Source organism: Neoarius graeffei, chromosome 2, assembly GCF_027579695.1.
Source record: "Neoarius graeffei isolate fNeoGra1 chromosome 2, fNeoGra1.pri, whole genome shotgun sequence".
NCBI classification, from domain to species: domain Eukaryota; kingdom Metazoa; phylum Chordata; class Actinopteri; order Siluriformes; family Ariidae; genus Neoarius; species Neoarius graeffei.
Genome location: NC_083570.1, coordinates 57,909,763 through 57,931,916, shown reverse-complemented (window position 1 = coordinate 57,931,916; position 22,154 = coordinate 57,909,763). Strand labels below are relative to the sequence as shown.

Below are 22,154 nucleotides of genomic sequence, written 5' to 3'. Positions count from 1 at the left end.
AGGTATGATGATATGTAAAATCAATAAAAATGCATGGTAAAGTATCAGTGAATGTTATCGAATAATTTTTACAACCTAAGCAAGAAGGACCTGAACTTACATTTCGTCCTTGACCAGAGGGGTCCAAGCATCCTGCAAAGACAGAGACAAATCAAACATTTTGGCAAATATTACTATACTGTATTATTATTATTATTATTATTATTTAATTTTTTAACATGGTGGACAAATAATCTTTGCTTGTGCACCAATTATGCAAGTTGAGCATGGCACAACTTCACAGTTGTTTTAAAAACTCACTACAGACTGCACACAAATTTTTACAGTCCAAATGGTAGAAGTGTGACATTTGTTTTGTCCTTGAAAGGGACATTTCTGGAGCATGTTGTGTCTGGAAAGTAGTAGTACAGTATGTTGGTTATCCAGTGGAAATAATTATTTCAGTTAAAGAAATATAGCAATGATTCGTTTAAAAAGTTTATCAAGTTCAATAAAAATTAAAAATTGATTATTAAATGCCACCACATAATACCAAGATGTTTTGGAAGGTTGTACCAAGCCCTTCCTCAGTGAAACCCATAAAATGCATCAGCTGAACTTGAAACGACAACTCAAATTTTATCTGGTGGTCAAATGAGACCAAAATCTAAATATTTGATCATGAACATCATCTGAATGAAAAATGGACGCAGCTGTTTTATGTCGGGGTTTTTTTCATGGCTGGTAGTCCAGTGGCTTCTGTAAACAATTATGGTAATTATGCTGAGTATCATGATATTTCAGCCCTTAAACCTTGTAGCCTCTGCCAGGAAGTTTAAATTTGGCTGTAAATGGATTTTCTCACAATATAATTAACCCTACTTTAACCTGTGCTCTGGAAAAGGGCATCTCATCTCATCTCATTATCTCGAGCCGCTTTATCCTTCTACAGGGTCGCAGGCAAGCTCGAGCCTATCCCAGCTGATTACGGGCGAAAGGCGGGGTACACCCTGGACAAGTCGCCAGGTCATCACAGGGCTGACACATAGACACAGACAACCATTCACACTCACATTCACACCTACGGTCAATTTAGAGTCACCAGTTAACCTAACCTGCATGTCTTTGGACTGTGGGGGAAACCGGAGCACCCGGAGGAACCCACACGGACACGGGGAGAACATGCAAACTCCACACAGAAAGGCCCTCGCCGGCCACGGGGCTCGAACCCAGGACCTTCTTGCTGTGAGGCGACAGCGCTAACCACTACACCACCGTGCCGGGAAAAGGGCATCCACATGTAATTTTATGTTGTCATGAAAATTATCTGTCTTTATAGAGATGACTGTACACTTATCTCATTCAATCAGGTTATAGAGACAGGCAAACACTTACCACACTTGTCAACACACACTGCTGACTCCTTACTGAAGAGCTTTGTGCCCTCGGGACAGAAACAACCCTCAGTAGTGATCTTCTGTTGGTCTCCAGGGCTTATAATAAAAATAATAAAACAACTTAACCTTTAGAAAAATCATCCTCATCTGATTACATCTGAATAATGGTCTTTCTTGACATTAGAAATAAAAATGCAGTCTTTAACTTTTTGCACTGAATTTACATATCAGTCACCTTTATCACTAGTCCTTATCATTTTTACCTAAATCAAAAAACCTGCATTACTGAAGTCATACACAACCACTTCAGATAAGATTAGACAGATTATATACAGTATGTATATTGGTTAGTATAGTGTGCTAAAACACACACACTATTATGTAGTGATTATTAATGAGAGATTAATTAGATATAAATGCACACTTGTCTTTGCAGGTTGGTTGGTCAACAGGTCCACAGGCTTGGAACACTTTGTCTGCTGGACAGTTGGTTGCTGGGGAATTGAGATACAACATATAGTGTTGTTATGGACAAACTGTTCAAACGACGCTGAGGGCATCAACACATTATCATTACACACTTAATCCAAAAATTATGCTTGTTATTGCTTCACATGCTTTTTGTTTTCTGTTACTATGTTCTCATGACATTGGGATGATGCAAGTTCATAAAATGGCCTGCTGCATATGGTCACTTGGCTTACGGCATAGATCAGTGTGGTTCCTCCAGTTTATGCAGACCCCAAGGTGTGAGCAAGCGATTGCATAGGTCTGAAGACTGGTGCAGACCACATCTTGGTTGCTCATATGACAACTGTCAAACTGGCAGCCAGTGACATAGTTTTCAGGGGAGAGGAGGGGATGACACTCCTTAAACAAACTGGAAAAAAAGGTGAGCAAGATTTGTAAAAAGTTGCATATGCTATGGGAAAGACTGAAGTTTTGGTGCTCACATGGTGCTTGTTATAAGGATGCAAAATGAGCAGTATAATACAGTATATCAGTTGATAATCTGCCCACATTAGTCCAGTTCCAGGTATCAGACTCTTGTGGCAAGTTGCAAACAGGTATCAATGCAAACAAAATATCTAAAAAATGATGACTTTTTGTTTACTCTGCACCTTTTAAATGAATTTAACGATATTAGTTTACAAAGAAAAAAGTCTGTCCATTTTTGAAAGTGAAACTTAGCAAAGTAGATCATGTATGTCAAACTCACTCGCTTTTCAGAAGCTCACACACTTTGTTGTTTGGACAAGAGGGTTTTGTGGGTGCAGCTGTTTCTGGATGGACTGGTGGTGATTTGCAAGTGGATTCACTCTTGTCTTTAGCTTGCCAATAGTCTGCCATTACTGCACAGTCATCTACAAGTCTCCCATCTGGTAGCATGCAGTCATCAGCCTGGTTGTTGTTGCAGGTACCTGAGAGAATTAAAAGTACAAGACTTGGGCAATTTAATTATGCATATGTTATGCAATTATTTAATACATTGAAATGAAGTTTAACACTAAAATAAAATAATCACGATGAGCTCTTGATGCCAGGCTTAATGTCTGTAAATAAATAAGTATATATTTCTTGATATTGTTTTAATTTAGTTGAATTTATTTGAATCCTTTATTAATCCCTCATGGTCATACAGTGTTCCACTTAATTTCACTGCACACTATGACAATGGACTCAACAAATTTAAGAGAATTGTTGTTTTATTGTAAAATAGTTGCATTTTTATTTCCATACCACAGTGTCCTTGAGTGTTGTTCCCAAAATGTTGGAATGGCAAGTTGACACTGAAACCAGTGATTCCAAACATCACAACAACGTTCAACCTTGGAATCCTCAGGATCAAGTTCAAACCTGAGCTCACCACAGTCAGATCTTTTTGCGCAAATGGTAATTTCAAAGAAGAACCCGCCATTAAAGCCTGTATTGATAAAAGTAAGATAAATTAACCACAATTAAACAGTTACTGGCTTAGATTAACCAGTTCAATTCCAGATATGACTATATTTTCATGAGTATTCATTTCCCTGTTAAGAATTTTTGACTATAAGAAAATCAATCATGTTTGTGTAGATGTTCTTCTGCTAAATCTCACCTCCAGTTTGGTAGCTCCTATAAGGTTGTTGTTTTTCAGCGTGATCACTAATTTATTGTACTCCACAATAATAGCCCTCGGGCAGGACACAGGCTCTCGAGGGTCACAATAGACATTATCAATATAAATTTTCAAGTTATATTTAGGATTGATTTCCTCCACTAATACATATGTGCATTCTCCTTGATAACTATAGAACAGTCCATCAAATGTTCTATAGTGAGGATCACCCCAGCCTTCACAAAAGCCTGAAATGGAGAAAATATTTTATTGTTTGGATTTCCTACATGCATTGGCCTTACTTAGTCAACAGTCACATAATGATCTAAATTTGGGAGCAAAGTGAATGAATCAATTCTAAATATTTCATTAATATGAGTATTATACTTTTGTTTGGACTTTAGATGGGAGCATGCCTTTCACTCACAGTCACAAGCGTGTTGTTTACAGCAGTAATTCTCATCATACACTTCCACAGGCTTTTGGCGATTTAAACAAGTGATGTTTTGAAGAGGTGGACATGGGTATGGGATGATCTCTACAGTATAGTTTTCAATGCACCTGGCCATTGTGCAGTTACAGATCTCAAATGTCTCATTTTTCTATCAGCAGAAAAATTAGCACATTTTAATATTGGTCTATGCATCATCATACAACATAATAGCTTACAATGGCATGCACATATTCACAAAATATTATAAATGTAATTGCCATTCTCAGTTGGGTGAATGTTTAATTTTAATTTAGTAAAAAAAATGATGTTTTCAAGTTCTATCATCCAGACCTTTGAAAGATCTAAGGATCTCAAAATATATTCACACAGTTGCTGTAATTTATGTTTTTCTGAGTTGTTTTACAATTGTTTTACTGGATTTTCCCCCCAGTGCTATTACATTTAGCTGAAGATACAAAGCATTTAGTTGAAGATACATTTACCCATTAATGAAATGTCAGGAAAGCTTATCAGACTTCCCAAATTTAGGGTCTGAGGGTAAAAATTGTACTTGCCATATTAATCTTACCTCTAAATATAATTAAAAACATGCTGTCAAATACAGCCAAATGGGCTTAGTTATGTAATTAAAAACATTCAAGGAAAAAAAAAACTGTGAGAAGTATCCCGTCAGTGTGAGTTGAAAAGGCCTGATTCTGCACTGTATTATTTATGTGTGCCACTGTGTGATACTTACATGTACTCCCCATGGTGGACAACCCCCGCATGGAGCTGTTGTGTTCTGTATTACACAACTTGGAGAACAGATCATGGTCAAACATGTACCTAAGCCAATTTCTTTATTTTTAATTATCGTTTCACCTATAAGAATGAAAAGTAAGGGAGAAAAATGTTAATGTGACAGAATAATGTGTTATGTAAGGCTCAATTAAAAAAGTGATTTAAATGGATTTTGAAAAAATTAAACACAAATATTGCTTTACACTATAAACTACATTCAATTACTTTATAAGGTAATGAACTGTATTAAACATAGAATAAATTTCTAACCTGGCTCATAAGATGTTCCATTTATTACGCAGACACATGGAGTTGTTCGAACAGATGTAGAGGTTGTGGGAATAGTATGTGTAGTTCGAGGGGTAGATGTGGTCTCAGTTTGAGTTGTTGTACTGATTTCCCCTGTTGTAGTTGATACAGGTGATGTTGTTGCTGTCGTTGTTGTCACTGGAGTAGTTGTTGCTTTAGTTGTTGTTCCAGGGGTAGATGTGGTCTCAGTTTGAGTTGTTGTACTGATTTCCCCTGTTGTAGTTGATACAGGTGTTGTTACTGCTGCTGTTGTTGTCACTGGAGTAGTTATTGCTTTAGTTGTTGTTCCAGGGGTAGATGTGGTCTCAGTTTGAGTTGTTGTACTGATTTCCCCTGTTGTAGTTGATACAGGTGTTGTTACTGCTGTTGTTGTTGTCACTGGAGTAGTTGTTGCTTTAGTTGTTGTTCCTGGGGCAGATGTGGTCTCAGTTTGAGTTGTTGTGCTGACTTCCCCTGTTGTAGTTGATCCAGGTGTTGTTGTTACTGCTGTTGTTGTTGTTGTCACTGGAATAGTTGTTGCTTTAGTTGTTGTTCCAGGGGCAGATGTAGTCTCAGTTTGAGTTGTTGTACTGACTTCCCCTGTTGTCGTTGATACAGGTGTTGTTGTTGCTGTCGTTGTTGTTGTCACTGGAGTAGGTGTTGCTTTAGTTGTTGTTCCAGGGGTAGATGTGGTCTCAGTTTGAGTTGTTGTACTGATTTCCCCTGTTGTCGTTGATAAAGGCGTTGTTGTTGCTTTTGTTGTTGTTGTCACTGGAGTAGTTGTTGCTTTAGTTGTTGTTCCAGGGGTAGATGTGGTCTCAGTTTGAGTTGTTGTACTGATTTCCCCTGTTGTAGTTGATCCAGGTGTTGTTGTTGTTGCTGTTGTTGTTGTCACCACTGTAGTAGTTGAGGCTTTGGTAGTTGTTCCAGTTGTAGGTGTCTCAGTTTGAGTTGTTGTACTGATTTCCCCTGTTGTAGTTGATCCAGGTGTTGTTGTTGTTGCTGTTGTTGTTGTCACCACTGTAGTAGTTGAGGCTTTGGTAGTTGTTCCAGTTGTAGGTGTCTCAGTTTGAGTTGTTGTACTGATTTCCCCTGTTGTAGTTGATCCAGGTGTTGTTGTTGTTGCTGTTGTTGTTGTCACCACTGTAGTAGTTGAGGCTTTGGTAGTTGTTCCAGTTGTAGGTGTCTCAGTTTGAGTTGTTGTACTGATTTCCGCTGTTGTAGTTGATCCAGGTGTTGTTGTTTTTGCTGTTGTTGTTGTTGTCACGGGAGTAGTTGTTGCTTTAGTTGTTGTTCCAGGGGTAGATGTGGTCTCAGTTTGAGTTGTTGTACTGACCTCCCCTGTTGTAGTTGATACAGGTGTTGATCTTGTTGTTGTCAGTGGAGTAGTTGTTGCTTTAGTTGTTGTTCCAGGGGCAGATGTGGTCTCAGTTTGAGTTGTTGTACTGACCTCCCCTGTTGTAGTTGATCCCGGTGTTGTTGTTGTTGTTGTTGTCACTGGAGTAGTTGTTGCTTTAGTTGTTGTTCCAGGGGTAGATGTGGTCTCAGTTTTAGTTGTTGTACTGATTTCCCCTGTTGTAGTTGATCCAGGTGTTGTTGTTGTTGCTGTTGTTGTTGTCACCACTGTAGTAGTTGAGGCTTTGGTAGTTGTTCCAGTTGTAGGTGTCTCAGTTTGAGTTGTTGTACTGATTTCCCCTGTTGTAGTTGATCCAGGTGTTGTTGTTGTTGCTGTTGTTGTTGTCACCACTGGAGTAGTTGAGGCTTTGGTAGTTGTTCCAGTTGTAGGTGTCTCAGTTTGAGTTGTTGTACTGATTTCCGCTGTTGTAGTTGATCCAGGTGTTGTTGTTTTTGCTGTTGTTGTTGTCACCACTGTAGTAGTTGAGGCTTTGGTAGTTGTTCCAGTTGTAGGTGTCTCAGTTTGAGTTGTACTGATTTCCCCTGTTGTAGTTGATCCAGGTGTTGTTGTTGTTGCTGTTGTTGTTGTCACCACTGGAGTAGTTGAGGCTTTGGTAGTTGTTCCAGTTGTAGGTGTCTCAGTTTGAGTTGTTGTACTGATTTCCGCTGTTGTAGTTGATCCAGGTGTTGTTGTTTTTGCTGTTGTTGTTGTTGTTGTCACGGGAGTAGTTGTTGCTTTAGTTGTTGTTCCAGGCGTAGATGTGGTCTCAGTTTGAGTTGTTGTACTGACCTCCCCTGTTGTAGTTGATACAGGTGTTGATCTTGTTGTTGTCAGTGGAGTAGTTGTTGCTTTAGTTGTTGTTCCAGGGGCAGATGTGGTCTCAGTTTGAGTTGTTGTACTGACCTCCCCTGTTGTAGTTGATCCCGGTGTTGTTGTTGTTGTCACTGGAGTAGTTGTTGCTTTAGTTGTTGTTCCAGGGGTAGATGTGGTCTCAGTTTGAGTTGTTGTACTGATTTCCCCTGTTGTAGTTGATCCAGGTGTTGTTGTTGTTGCTGTTGTTGTTGTCACCACTGTAGTAGTTGAGGCTTTGGTAGTTGTTCCAGTTGTAGGTGTCTCAGTTTGAGTTGTTGTACTGATTTCCCCTGTTGTAGTTGATCCAGGTGTTGTTGTTGTTGCTGTTGTTGTTGTCACCACTGGAGTAGTTGAGGCTTTGGTAGTTGTTCCAGTTGTAGGTGTCTCAGTTTGAGTTGTTGTACTGATTTCCGCTGTTGTAGTTGATCCAGGTGTTGTTGTTTTTGCTGTTGTTGTTGTTGTCACGGGAGTAGTTGTTGCTTTAGTTGTTGTTCCAGGGGTAGATGTGGTCTCAGTTTGAGTTGTTGTACTGACCTCCCCTGTTGTAGTTGATACAGGTGTTGATCTTGTTGTTGTCAGTGGAGTAGTTGTTGCTTTAGTTGTTGTTCCAGGGGCAGATGTGGTCTCAGTTTGAGTTGTTGTACTGACCTCCCCTGTTGTAGTTGATCCCGGTGTTGTTGTTGTTGTCACTGGAGTAGTTGTTGCTTTAGTTGTTGTTCCAGGGGTAGATGTGGTCTCAGTTTTAGTTGTTGTACTGATTTCCCCTGTTGTTGTTGATCCAGGTGTTGTTGTTGTTGCTGTTGTTGTTGTCACCACTGTAGTAGTTGAGGCTTTGGTAGTTGTTCCAGTTGTAGGTGTCTCAGTTTGAGTTGTTGTACTGATTTCCCCTGTTGTAGTTGATCCAGGTGTTGTTGTTGTTGCTGTTGTTGTTGTCACCACTGGAGTAGTTGAGGCTTTGGTAGTTGTTCCAGTTGTAGGTGTCTCAGTTTGAGTTGTTGTACTGATTTCCGCTGTTGTAGTTGATCCAGGTGTTGTTGTTTTTGCTGTTGTTGTTGTCACCACTGTAGTAGTTGAGGCTTTGGTAGTTGTTCCAGTTGTAGGTGTCTCAGTTTGAGTTGTTGTACTGATTTCCCCTGTTGTAGTTGATCCAGGTGTTGTTGTTGTTGCTGTTGTTGTTGTCACCACTGGAGTAGTTGAGGCTTTGGTAGTTGTTCCAGTTGTAGGTGTCTCAGTTTGAGTTGTTGTACTGATTTCCGCTGTTGTAGTTGATCCAGGTGTTGTTGTTTTTGCTGTTGTTGTTGTTGTCACGGGAGTAGTTGTTGCTTTAGTTGTTGTTCCAGGCGTAGATGTGGTCTCAGTTTGAGTTGTTGTACTGACCTCCCCTGTTGTAGTTGATACAGGTGTTGATCTTGTTGTTGTCAGTGGAGTAGTTGTTGCTTTAGTTGTTGTTCCAGGGGCAGATGTGGTCTCAGTTTGAGTTGTTGTACTGACCTCCCCTGTTGTAGTTGATCCCGGTGTTGTTGTTGTTGTCACTGGAGTAGTTGTTGCTTTAGTTGTTGTTCCAGGGGTAGATGTGGTCTCAGTTTGAGTTGTTGTACTGATTTCCCCTGTTGTAGTTGATCCAGGTGTTGTTGTTGTTGCTGTTGTTGTTGTCACCACTGTAGTAGTTGAGGCTTTGGTAGTTGTTCCAGTTGTAGGTGTCTCAGTTTGAGTTGTTGTACTGATTTCCCCTGTTGTAGTTGATCCAGGTGTTGTTGTTGTTGCTGTTGTTGTTGTCACCACTGGAGTAGTTGAGGCTTTGGTAGTTGTTCCAGTTGTAGGTGTCTCAGTTTGAGTTGTTGTACTGATTTCCGCTGTTGTAGTTGATCCAGGTGTTGTTGTTTTTGCTGTTGTTGTTGTTGTTGTTGTCACGGGAGTAGTTGTTGCTTTAGTTGTTGTTCCAGGGGTAGATGTGGTCTCAGTTTGAGTTGTTGTACTGACCTCCCCTGTTGTAGTTGATACAGGTGTTGATCTTGTTGTTGTCAGTGGAGTAGTTGTTGCTTTAGTTGTTGTTCCAGGGGCAGATGTGGTCTCAGTTTGAGTTGTTGTACTGACCTCCCCTGTTGTAGTTGATCCCGGTGTTGTTGTTGTTGTCACTGGAGTAGTTGTTGCTTTAGTTGTTGTTCCAGGGGTAGATGTGGTCTCAGTTTTAGTTGTTGTACTGATTTCCCCTGTTGTAGTTGATCCAGGTGTTGTTGTTGTTGCTGTTGTTGTTGTCACCACTGTAGTAGTTGAGGCTTTGGTAGTTGTTCCAGTTGTAGGTGTCTCAGTTTGAGTTGTTGTACTGATTTCCCCTGTTGTAGTTGATCCAGGTGTTGTTGTTGTTGCTGTTGTTGTTGTCACCACTGGAGTAGTTGAGGCTTTGGTAGTTGTTCCAGTTGTAGGTGTCTCAGTTTGAGTTGTTGTACTGATTTCCGCTGTTGTAGTTGATCCAGGTGTTGTTGTTTTTGCTGTTGTTGTTGTTGTCACGGGAGTAGTTGTTGCTTTAGTTGTTGTTCCAGGCGTAGATGTGGTCTCAGTTTGAGTTGTTGTACTGACCTCCCCTGTTGTAGTTGATACAGGTGTTGATCTTGTTGTTGTCAGTGGAGTAGTTGTTGCTTTAGTTGTTGTTCCAGGGGCAGATGTGGTCTCAGTTTGAGTTGTTGTACTGACCTCCCCTGTTGTAGTTGATCCCGGTGTTGTTGTTGTTGTCACTGGACTAGTTGTTGCTTTAGTTGTTGTTCCAGGGGTAGATGTGGTCTCAGTTTGAGTTGTTGTACTGATTTCCCCTGTTGTAGTTGATCCAGGTGTTGTTGTTGTTGCTGTTGTTGTTGTCACCACTGTAGTAGTTGAGGCTTTGGTAGTTGTTCCAGTTGTAGGTGTCTCAGTTTGAGTTGTTGTACTGATTTCCCCTGTTGTAGTTGATCCAGGTGTTGTTGTTGTTGCTGTTGTTGTTGTCACCACTGGAGTAGTTGAGGCTTTGGTAGTTGTTCCAGTTGTAGGTGTCTCAGTTTGAGTTGTTGTACTGATTTCCGCTGTTGTAGTTGATCCAGGTGTTGTTGTTTTTGCTGTTGTTGTTGTTGTCACGGGAGTAGTTGTTGCTTTAGTTGTTGTTCCAGGCGTAGATGTGTTCTCAGTTTGAGTTGTTGTACTGAACTCCCCTGTTGTAGTTGATACAGGTGTTGTTCTTGCTGTTGTTGTTGTCAGTGGAGTAGTTGTTGCTTTAGTTGTTGTTCCAGGGGTAGATGTGGTCTCAGTTTGAGTTGTTGTACTAATTTCCCCTGTTGTAGTTGATACAGTTGATGTTGTTGCTGTTGGATTAGTTGGTAGCTGGGTAGTTGTTCCATTAGGTGATTTTTGAGGTGCCACTGATGTAGTATATTTGGTAGTTGGCCCTGTTCTAAGTGAACCATGTGTTTCTTCTGTTGTCTTCGTAGGTGTTGGTGATTTAGTTGTTGTTCCAAGGGTAGAAGTGGTCTCAGTTTGAGTTGTTGTACTGACCTCCCCTGTTGTAGTTGATACAGGTGTTGTTCTTGCTGTTGTTGTCACTGGAGTAGTTGTTGCTTTAGTTGTTGTTCCACGGGTAGATGTGGTCTCAGTTTGAGTTGTTGTACTGACTTCCCCTGTTGTTGTTGATACAGGCGTTGTTGTTGCTTTTGTTGTTGTTGTCACTGGAGTAGTTGTTGCTTTAGTTGTTGTTCCAGGGGCAGATGTGGTCTCAGTTTGAGTTGTTGTACTGACTTCCACTGTTGTCGTTGATCCAGGTGTTGTTGTTACTGCTGTTGTTGTTGTCACTGGAGTAGTTGTTGCTTTAGTTGTTGTTCCAGGGGCAGATGTAGTCTCAGTTTGAGTTGTTGTACTGACTTCCCCTGTTGTCGTTGATACAGGCGTTGTTGTTGCTGTCATTGTTGTTATCACTGGAGTAGTTGTTGCTTTAGTTGTTGTCCCAGGGGTAGATGTGGTCTCAGTTTGAGTTGTTGTACTGATTTCCCCTGTTGTAGTTGATCCAGGTGTTGTTGTTGTCACCACTGGAGTAGTTGAGGCTTTGGTAGTTGTTCCAGTTGTAGGTGTCTCAGTTTGAGTTGTTGTAGTGACTTCCCCTGTTGTCGTTGACACAGGTGTTGTTGTTGCTGCTGTTGTTGTTGTCACCACTGGAGTAGTTGTGGCTTTGGTAGTTGTTCCAGTTGTCGGTGTCTCAGTTTGAGTTGTTGTAGTGACTTCCCCTGTTGTCGTTGATACAGGTGTTGTCGTTGCTGCTGTTGTTGTTGTCAGCACTGGAGTAGTTGTTGCTTTGGTAGTTGTTCCAGTTGTAGGTGTCTCAGTTTGAGTTGTTGTACTGACTTCCGCTGTTGTAGTTGATCCAGGTATTGTTGTTGTTGCTGTTGTTGTCACGGGAGTAGTTGTTGCTTTAGTTGTTGTTCCACGGGTAGATGTGGTCTCAGTTTGAGTTGTTCTACTGACCTCCCCTGTTGTAGTTGATACAGGTGTTGTTGTTGTTACCACTGGAGTAGTTGTGGCTTTGGTAGTTGTTCCAGTTGTAGGTGTCTCAGTTTGAGTTGTTGTAGTGACTTCCCCTGTTGTCGTTGATCCAGGTGTTTTTGTTGTTGCTGTTGGTGTTGTTGTCACGGGAATAGTTGTTTTTTTAGTTGTTGTCACAGGGGTAGATGTGGTCTCAGGTTGAGTTGTTGTACTGACCTCCCCTGTTGTAGTTGATCCCGGTGTTGTTGTTGTTGTCACTGGAGTAGTTGTTGCTTTAGTTGTTGTTCCAGGGGTAGATGTGGTCTCAGTTTGAGTTGTTGTACTGACCTCCCCTGTTGTAGTTGATACAGGTGTTGATCTTGTTGTTGTCAGTGGAGTAGTTGTTGCTTTAGTTGTTGTTCCAGGGGCAGATGTGGTCTCAGTTTGAGTTGTTGTACTGACCTCCCCTGTTGTAGTTGATCCCGGTGTTGTTGTTGTTGTTGTCACTGGAGTAGTTGTTGCTTTAGTTGTTGTTCCAGGGGTAGATGTGGTCTCAGTTTGAGTTGTTGTACTGATTTCCCCTGTTGTAGTTGATCCAGGTGTTGTTGTTGTTGCTGTTGTTGTTGTCACCACTGTAGTAGTTGAGGCTTTGGTAGTTGTTCCAGTTGTAGGTGTCTCAGTTTGAGTTGTTGTACTGATTTCCCCTGTTGTAGTTGATCCAGGTGTTGTTGTTGTTGCTGTTGTTGTCACCACTGGAGTAGTTGAGGCTTTGGTAGTTGTTCCAGTTGTAGGTGTCTCAGTTTGAGTTGTTGTACTGATTTCCGTTGTTGTAGTTGATCCAGGTGTTGTTGTTTTTGCTGTTGTTGTTGTTGTCACGGGAGTAGTTGTTGCTTTAGTTGTTGTTCCAGGGGTAGATGTGGTCTCAGTTTGAGTTGTTGTACTGACCTCCCCTGTTGTAGTTGATACAGGTGTTGATCTTGTTGTTGTCAGTGGAGTAGTTGTTGCTTTAGTTGTTGTTCCAGGGGCAGATGTGGTCTCAGTTTGAGTTGTTGTACTGACCTCCCCTGTTGTAGTTGATCCCGGTGTTGTTGTTGTTGTCACTGGAGTAGTTGTTGCTTTAGTTGTTGTTCCAGGGGTAGATGTGGTCTCAGTTTGAGTTGTTGTACTGATTTCCCCTGTTGTAGTTGATCCAGGTGTTGTTGTTGTTGCTGTTGTTGTTGTCACCACTGTAGTAGTTGAGGCTTTGGTAGTTGTTCCAGTTGTAGGTGTCTCAGTTTGAGTTGTTGTACTGATTTCCCCTGTTGTAGTTGATCCAGGTGTTGTTGTTGTTGCTGTTGTTGTTGTCACCACTGGAGTAGTTGAGGCTTTGGTAGTTGTTCCAGTTGTAGGTGTCTCAGTTTGAGTTGTTGTACTGATTTCCGCTGTTGTAGTTGATCCAGGTGTTGTTGTTTTTGCTGTTGTTGTTGTTGTCACGGGAGTAGTTGTTGCTTTAGTTGTTGTTCCAGGGGTAGATGTGGTCTCAGTTTGAGTTGTTGTACTGACCTCCCCTGTTGTAGTTGATACAGGTGTTGATCTTGTTGTTGTCAGTGGAGTAGTTGTTGCTTTAGTTGTTGTTCCAGGGGCAGATGTGGTCTCAGTTTGAGTTGTTGTACTGACCTCCCCTGTTGTAGTTGATCCCGGTGTTGTTGTTGTTGTCACTGGAGTAGTTGTTGCTTTAGTTGTTGTTCCAGGGGTAGATGTGGTCTCAGTTTGAGTTGTTGTACTGATTTCCCCTGTTGTAGTTGATCCAGGTGTTGTTGTTGCTGTTGTTGTTGTCACCACTGTAGTAGTTGAGGCTTTGGTAGTTGTTCCAGTTGTAGGTGTCTCAGTTTGAGTTGTTGTACTGATTTCCCCTGTTGTAGTTGATCCAGGTGTTGTTGTTGTTGCTGTTGTTGTTGTCACCACTGGAGTAGTTGAGGCTTTGGTAGTTGTTCCAGTTGTAGGTGTCTCAGTTTGAGTTGTTGTACTGATTTCCGCTGTTGTAGTTGATCCAGGTGTTGTTGTTTTTGCTGTTGTTGTTGTTGTCACGGGAGTAGTTGTTGCTTTAGTTGTTGTTCCAGGGGTAGATGTGGTCTCAGTTTGAGTTGTTGTACTGACCTCCCCTGTTGTAGTTGATACAGGTGTTGATCTTGTTGTTGTCAGTGGAGTAGTTGTTGCTTTAGTTGTTGTTCCAGGGGCAGATGTGGTCTCAGTTTGAGTTGTTGTACTGACCTCCCCTGTTGTAGTTGATCCCGGTGTTGTTGTTGTTGTCACTGGAGTAGTTGTTGCTTTAGTTGTTGTTCCAGGGGTAGATGTGGTCTCAGTTTGAGTTGTTGTACTGATTTCCCCTGTTGTAGTTGATCCAGGTGTTGTTGTTGTTGCTGTTGTTGTTGTCACCACTGTAGTAGTTGAGGCTTTGGTAGTTGTTCCAGTTGTAGGTGTCTCAGTTTGAGTTGTTGTACTGATTTCCCCTGTTGTAGTTGATCCAGGTGTTGTTGTTGTTGCTGTTGTTGTTGTCACCACTGGAGTAGTTGAGGCTTTGGTAGTTGTTCCAGTTGTAGGTGTCTCAGTTTGAGTTGTTGTACTGATTTCCGCTGTTGTAGTTGATCCAGGTGTTGTTGTTTTTGCTGTTGTTGTTGTTGTCACGGGAGTAGTTGTTGCTTTAGTTGTTGTTCCAGGGGTAGATGTGGTCTCAGTTTGAGTTGTTGTACTGACCTCCCCTGTTGTAGTTGATACAGGTGTTGATCTTGTTGTTGTCAGTGGAGTAGTTGTTGCTTTAGTTGTTGTTCCAGGGGCAGATGTGGTCTCAGTTTGAGTTGTTGTACTGACCTCCCCTGTTGTAGTTGATCCCGGTGTTGTTGTTGTTGTCACTGGAGTAGTTGTTGCTTTAGTTGTTGTTCCAGGGGTAGATGTGGTCTCAGTTTGAGTTGTTGTACTGATTTCCCCTGTTGTAGTTGATCCAGGTGTTGTTGTTGTTGCTGTTGTTGTTGTCACCACTGTAGTAGTTGAGGCTTTGGTAGTTGTTCCAGTTGTAGGTGTCTCAGTTTGAGTTGTTGTACTGATTTCCCCTGTTGTAGTTGATCCAGGTGTTGTTGTTGTTGCTGTTGTTGTTGTCACCACTGGAGTAGTTGAGGCTTTGGTAGTTGTTCCAGTTGTAGGTGTCTCAGTTTGAGTTGTTGTACTGATTTCCGCTGTTGTAGTTGATCCAGGTGTTGTTGTTTTTGCTGTTGTTGTTGTTGTCACGGGAGTAGTTGTTGCTTTAGTTGTTGTTCCAGGGGTAGATGTGGTCTCAGTTTGAGTTGTTGTACTGACCTCCCCTGTTGTAGTTGATACAGGTGTTGATCTTGTTGTTGTCAGTGGAGTAGTTGTTGCTTTAGTTGTTGTTCCAGGGGCAGATGTGGTCTCAGTTTGAGTTGTTGTACTGACCTCCCCTGTTGTAGTTGATCCCGGTGTTGTTGTTGTTGTCACTGGAGTAGTTGTTGCTTTAGTTGTTGTTCCAGGGGTAGATGTGGTCTCAGTTTGAGTTGTTGTACTGATTTCCCCTGTTGTAGTTGATCCAGGTGTTGTTGTTGTTGCTGTTGTTGTTGTCACCACTGTAGTAGTTGAGGCTTTGGTAGTTGTTCCAGTTGTAGGTGTCTCAGTTTGAGTTGTTGTACTGATTTCCCCTGTTGTAGTTGATCCAGGTGTTGTTGTTGTTGCTGTTGTTGTTGTCACCACTGGAGTAGTTGAGGCTTTGGTAGTTGTTCCAGTTGTAGGTGTCTCAGTTTGAGTTGTTGTACTGATTTCCGCTGTTGTAGTTGATCCAGGTGTTGTTGTTTTTGCTGTTGTTGTTGTTGTCACGGGAGTAGTTGTTGCTTTAGTTGTTGTTCCAGGGGTAGATGTGGTCTCAGTTTGAGTTGTTGTACTGACCTCCCCTGTTGTAGTTGATACAGGTGTTGATCTTGTTGTTGTCAGTGGAGTAGTTGTTGCTTTAGTTGTTGTTCCAGGGGCAGATGTGGTCTCAGTTTGAGTTGTTGTACTGACCTCCCCTGTTGTAGTTGATCCCGGTGTTGTTGTTGTTGTCACTGGACTAGTTGTTGCTTTAGTTGTTGTTCCAGGGGTAGATGTGGTCTCAGTTTGAGTTGTTGTACTGATTTCCCCTGTTGTAGTTGATCCAGGTGTTGTTGTTGTTGCTGTTGTTGTTGTCACCACTGTAGTAGTTGAGGCTTTGGTAGTTGTTCCAGTTGTAGGTGTCTCAGTTTGAGTTGTTGTACTGATTTCCCCTGTTGTAGTTGATCCAGGTGTTGTTGTTGTTGCTGTTGTTGTTGTCACCACTGGAGTAGTTGAGGCTTTGGTAGTTGTTCCAGTTGTAGGTGTCTCAGTTTGAGTTGTTGTACTGATTTCCGCTGTTGTAGTTGATCCAGGTGTTGTTGTTTTTGCTGTTGTTGTTGTTGTCACGGGAGTAGTTGTTGCTTTAGTTGTTGTTCCAGGGGTAGATGTGGTCTCAGTTTGAGTTGTTGTACTGACCTCCCCTGTTGTAGTTGATACAGGTGTTGATCTTGTTGTTGTCAGTGGAGTAGTTGTTGCTTTAGTTGTTGTTCCAGGGGCAGATGTGGTCTCAGTTTGAGTTGTTGTACTGACCTCCCCTGTTGTAGTTGATCCCGGTGTTGTTGTTGTTGTTGTCACTGGAGTAGTTGTTGCTTTAGTTGTTGTTCCAGGGGTAGATGTGGTCTCAGTTTGAGTTGTTGTACTGATTTCCCCTGTTGTAGTTGATCCAGGTGTTGTTGTTGTTGCTGTTGTTGTTGTCACCACTGTAGTAGTTGAGGCTTTGGTAGTTGTTCCAGTTGTAGGTGTCTCAGTTTGAGTTGTTGTACTGATTTCCCCTGTTGTAGTTGATCCAGGTGTTGTTGTTGTTGCTGTTGTTGTTGTCACCACTGGAGTAGTTGAGGCTTTGGTAGTTGTTCCAGTTGTAGGTGTCTCAGTTTGAGTTGTTGTACTGATTTCCACTGTTGTAGTTGATCCAGGTGTTGTTGTTTTTGCTGTTGTTGTTGTTGTCACGGGAGTAGTTGTTGCTTTAGTTGTTGTTCCAGGGGTAGATGTGGTCTCAGTTTGAGTTGTTGTACTGATTTCCCCTGTTGTAGTTGATCCAGGTGTTGTTGTTGCTGCTGTTGTTGTTGTCAACACTGGAGTAGTTGTGGCTTTGGTAGTTGTTCCAGTTGTAGGTGTCTCAGTTTGAGTTGTTGTACTGACTTCCCCTGTTGTAGTTGATCCATGTATTGTTGTTGTTGCTGTTGTTGTTGTCACGGGAGTAGTTGTTGCTTTAGTTGTTGTTCCAGGGGTAGATGTGGTCTCAGTTTGAGTTGTTGTACTAATTTCCCCTGTTGTAGTTGATACAGGTGATGTTGTTGCTGTCGTTGTTGTTGTCACGGGAGTAGTTGTTGTTCCAAGGGTAGATGTGGTCTCAGTTTGAGTTGTTGTACTGACCTCCCCTGTTGTCGTTGATCCAGGTGTTGTTGTTAATGTTGTTGTTGTCACTGGAGTAGTTGTTGCTTTAGTTGTTGTTCCAGTGGTAGATGTGGTCTCAGTTTGAGTTGTTGTACTGACTTCCCCTGTTGTCGTTGATAAAGGTGTTGTTGTTGCTGTTGTTGTTTCATTTAGACATTCACAACACCATACTTGAATTTCATAATTAAAACATTTGTATGGGCGTTCTGTCTGTTTACTCTTTTCACACACTAAACCAAATGAAACATCGCACTGCACAACCTGACCTGTTTCTTGTACAAACTGTTCAAATGTCATATTAGGATTATCCACAGGTCTGCAATTGATGGTTTCTGGAAGTTCGCATATCTCATTTCCCTTATTTTTTATATGTTCATAGGTTTCTAAATCATCTCCTCCTTCTTCCACTGGGTCAGAGACACTTAACCATTTAGACCATTTACATTCATAGATGCATGGTGTAGTTGTAGGAGGTTCAGTCGTCGTTGTTGCCTCAGTTTGAGTTGTTGTAGTGACTTCCCCTGTTGTAGTTGATACAGATGTTGTTGTTGTTGTTGCTGTTGTTGTCGTCACTGGAGTAGTTGTTGCTTTAGTTGTTGTTCCAGGGGTAGATGTGGTCTCAGTTTGAGTTGTTGTACTGACTTCCCCTGTTGTCGTTGATACAGGCGTTGTTGTTGTTGGTGGTGGTGGTGTTGTGGTAGTACCACAGGGGTACCGGTCCTCAATGACAGTGCCATTTATGCATGTAGCATTGTAACATGTTCCCATATTGTCCGTTCCATTGTATATGGAATCAGTATCATTATATGCTGTTCCATTGTAAACGCAGCATCCTTTAAGAAACAAACATTTATTCAGTATTATCACTGATGGAATTACTCAATTAATTAATCTTCATTCAAATAAAGCATTGACTAGCTATATCATGTGTGTCCTATCTTCTTGGGTGCACTTTACAACAAATTCTTCATGACCTTGTTGCATGTGTTTTGCTCCCCTACCCAACTCATATTTCACAAGAGTGAGACAATTATCACAACAAAATTGGAATTACACTCAGTAAAAAAATAATAGAAACCTAAGGACAATAGCTAAATTTAGCATTTAGCTGTTTGTTCTCAGATTTCTGCAATGCATGTATCTCACAGTTATTTGGTATGCTAGTCTTAAGTGACTTAAAGTAGCATAAATCAGGCAGTTTTGACTCAGTTATGGCTCAGTTGTTGAGGCTCTGGACTACTGATCAGAAGGACTTGAATTCAACCCCTGGCCCTTGAGTAAGGCCATTATAAATGCCATATCATGGCTGAACCTGCACTCTGGCCATAGTTGTCTAACAAGTTAAGATATATGGTGAAAATATATAATAATTTCAATGTATTGTGATAGTAGAATGTAACATATGTATACTTGTTTATGTATACTTGTATATCATGAAATCCAACAAAGCGAGATGAGTAAGATCAGATAAATATATAGAAACAAAGAATATTGTTCCCCTAAATGCCACTTGTGCTACCATGTGAGCTTTTCAAAGTGAGGTATTATTTTTAGCATAGTTGTTTAAAATCACATGAGTAATGTCATGGCAGTGAACAACCTAATAAATACATTTAATCTTTTGTGTTGCAAAGCATTTTGTTTACAGTGCTAATGAATCTGAACGTATCTGAACGAAAACTGGAAAAACCTTTCAATTACTGTACATTCTCATGTCCTTGTAATATGTAACAATAACATGATTGTCTCTGTGTGACAAAGATAGGGCACCATGTATGGTGTTCTGTATGTGCTTACCAGTTTTGGTTACACATACTTCTGTTCCATTTTTATCACAATGACTGAAAAAAAAATCAAGAATATACAATTTATATACATTCAGCGGAGTCAGTGGGTACATTCAGCGGAGTCAGTGGGTGCATTCTCATACAGAGTTAAATGTTATAGAATTAGTTGTTGGTCATACCATGATTGGCATGGTATTTCAGTTGGTATTTCCTCCCCAGGCTTATACTCAGTGCCATTTTTGTAGCATGTAGGACATATCACAACGCAAGTCTGAGTTGCCTCATCAAAAATAGGCTTGTCCTCTGGACATGTGGGATAACACCCTGTTTAAAAAAAAAAAAAGACTTTTAACATAGTGTATCCTGATTTTTCCTTGCTTTAACACAAACTATTTGTATGATATGGCCTTGAGCCTTTTGAGTCAGGTTAGAGCAAGGAAAAAGAGCAGGAATTACGTTGGAATTGGTAGCGAGCATCACTGTTTCAAAAGCAAATCATACAGACAGAGAGAGTATAGTATAAACAATCAGGACTGGATGTAGACTCACCCTCTACATTAGGTAAAGAGTTGTTGCAGATGCCTTGAGTATTGAGGCAGGTTTTGTAGCATGGTGTGTGACAGGGACTGTAGTGCCATGTGCAATCAAACTGGTGATTGTAGTAGTCACAGAACACAGCTTTTCCATGGAAAGTTACACACATACAAATCAATTTAGCATCCCAATAAGGAGTTGGTAAAGCTTAATCTGTGTACAGCTTAGTGATGTGGTATACTCCCCTGGATTCATGGTTTACTTCTTTTGATATAAATGTATAAAATGTAACTGTTTATTCCATTGTAAAATACAATTGTGAGTTTTAGGTTTCTGTTTAGGACTGTTTCCAAAGAATGCAAAACACTGTTTCTTGATCTTTATTCTTTCGTGTTTTTAAAACCATGTGCAGAGGTAAATGTATGAAAAATATGGAAAGTAAATACAGTTGTTTATAAACTACTTAAATGCGGCACAAAAGTTAAATGGTCTATATAGAGACTAAGCATTGAAAACATCTCTGTGACCTTTCAGTATATGGTATTAAGTTACAACCCCAAATCAAAAAAAAGTTGGGACAAGATGTTGAAATTGAAATTATATCTGAAACTGAAAACAATCATCTTTGACTTGTATTGCACTCAAAACAATACAACAGCACATTATTTGATGTTTGACCTCATGAAATAAACACATTTCAATTTTGATTACTGCAACATGTTTAAAAAAGTTGGAACGGCGAAGCATTTACCGCTTTATAATATTGTCATTCCTTCTCACAACACTCAAAAGATGTTTAGGGACTGAAGACACCAAGTGATGAAGTGTTTCAGGTATTATTTTGTCCCATTCTTCCTGCAAACAGGTTTTAAGGTTGTCATAGTACGACACACATTAGGACAGTACGGGGTCGTCGTTGTCGCATTTTTCATTTCAAAATTCACCACACTTACTTGATTGGGGACAGAGGGGACAGGTACCCTCTTCTTCCACAGCCATGCCTTTGTAATGTGTGCAGGATGTGGTTTTGCATTGCCTTGGTGAAATATCCCTGGAAAAGATGTCGTCTTGAAGGCAGCATATGTTGCTCCAAAATCTCAATGTGCTTTTCTGCATTAAAGCTAGATGGCCTTTTGATTTCATAAAATCAGTGAAATTTAGTTCCCTCTGAAATTTGGTCATTGTGATATATGTTTATTTCTGTAATATCTCATAAAATATCAGGCCATTCTGTGGCTGGGAAGTTATTTAATTTGAGGGGATTCCTGAACAAATAATATGCATGAAATTGCTTGCTTCGCGCAGTCAAGCAGACAGAAGAAGTCAGTGTGCACATGTGCAGGTTTACCTTCTTCTTCTTTTGGGTTTTACGGCAGCTGGCATCCACAGTGTTGCATTACTGCCATCTACAGGTTTACCTAGACTGTGCACTGACAGTTACATCATTCTGTCACTAAACAAACAGCTGATCACACCGAGGTGCTCGCTGACCGTCGATATTTATTAGTTTGGTCCTGCGTTTCCTTTCCTTTGCAACATAACGTCTTTTCTTCTTGCTTTCTGTTACACTAGTCAGTCTTTCATGTTTCATTTGCACACTCATGCCCTCCATTTTTCTCTCCTGTTTCAAATTGTATCCCACAATGCCTTGCACGAACAGGGAATGCCCACCATGTGATGCATGATGTAGTATCTTGAATTGGGTCATGATAAAGCAGGGAAAAAAAGCTGAGAATTTAGGGCCACGTGGCCATAAATTCATTAATTGTTCTATTTAAAAAAAAAAACTAATAAAATTGGAAGTCTGTAATTTGAATTCTGTAGCTTTTCTTCCACTAAGCAAAAATAATTGGGTGTTATGGAAAATTCTTTTTATGACTTGCACTTGAAAAATCTGAAAGGCAGTCTACTGTTAATGCTGCCATCACAGAAGTGTAAGTTACCTTTGCCAAGGGCACTGACACAACCCTGTACCATGACAGACCCTGGCTTTTGGACTTGTTGCTGCTAACAGTCTGGATCCAGAACAAATGGTACCCATTTCTTCCAAAATAGACCTGAAATACTGATTTGTTTGACCACAATACACGTTTCTACTGTGTGATGGTCCATCCCAGATGCCTCAGAGCCCAGAGAAGTCAATGGTGCTTCTGGACACAGTTTACCTAAGGCCTTTGCACATTAAAGTTTTAATTGGCATTTGTGGATGTAACTCTGTATTGCAGAGCTTGACAAAGGTTTGCCAAAGTAATTCCGAGCCCATGTGGTTATATCAGCTACAGATGAATGACGGTTCTTGATGCAGTGCCGTCTGCGAGATCAGAGATCACGGGTGTTCAGCTTAGGCTTGCACCCTTGCCCTTTATGCATCGAAATTCCTCCCAATTCCTTGAATAGTTTAATGATATTATGCACCATAGAGGGTGAAATATCCAAATCCCTTCCTATCTTTCTTTGAGGAACATTCTTTTTAAACATTTCAATAATTTTCTCACATATTTGTTGACAAACTGGAGATCCTCGACCCATCTTTACTCCTTAAAGACTAGGCCTTTCCTGGATATGGATATTGTACCCAAATCATGATTACAATCACCTGTTGACATCGCCT

General features: G+C 40.9%; 1 protein-coding gene across 1 annotated transcript in view; it reads right to left on the bottom strand.

Moving 5' to 3' along the window:
* LOC132881721 (mucin-2-like) overlaps nt 1-22,154 on the bottom strand; it is a 51,436-nt gene that overhangs the window by 11,514 nt on the left and 17,768 nt on the right. The window contains exons 25-37 of the mRNA XM_060914519.1: nt 19,559-19,687; nt 19,189-19,333; nt 19,020-19,063; nt 4,979-18,055; nt 4,665-4,789; nt 3,902-4,076; nt 3,475-3,722; nt 3,117-3,300; nt 2,596-2,797; nt 2,081-2,256; nt 1,801-1,870; nt 1,375-1,472; nt 101-132 (exon numbers count right to left, since the gene is read on the bottom strand). Coding sequence (XP_060770502.1) covers nt 101-132; nt 1,375-1,472; nt 1,801-1,870; nt 2,081-2,256; nt 2,596-2,797; nt 3,117-3,300; nt 3,475-3,722; nt 3,902-4,076; nt 4,665-4,789; nt 4,979-18,055; nt 19,020-19,063; nt 19,189-19,333; nt 19,559-19,687 — 14,705 coding nt within the window. The remainder of the gene's footprint in view (nt 1-100; nt 133-1,374; nt 1,473-1,800; nt 1,871-2,080; nt 2,257-2,595; nt 2,798-3,116; nt 3,301-3,474; nt 3,723-3,901; nt 4,077-4,664; nt 4,790-4,978; nt 18,056-19,019; nt 19,064-19,188; nt 19,334-19,558; nt 19,688-22,154) is intronic.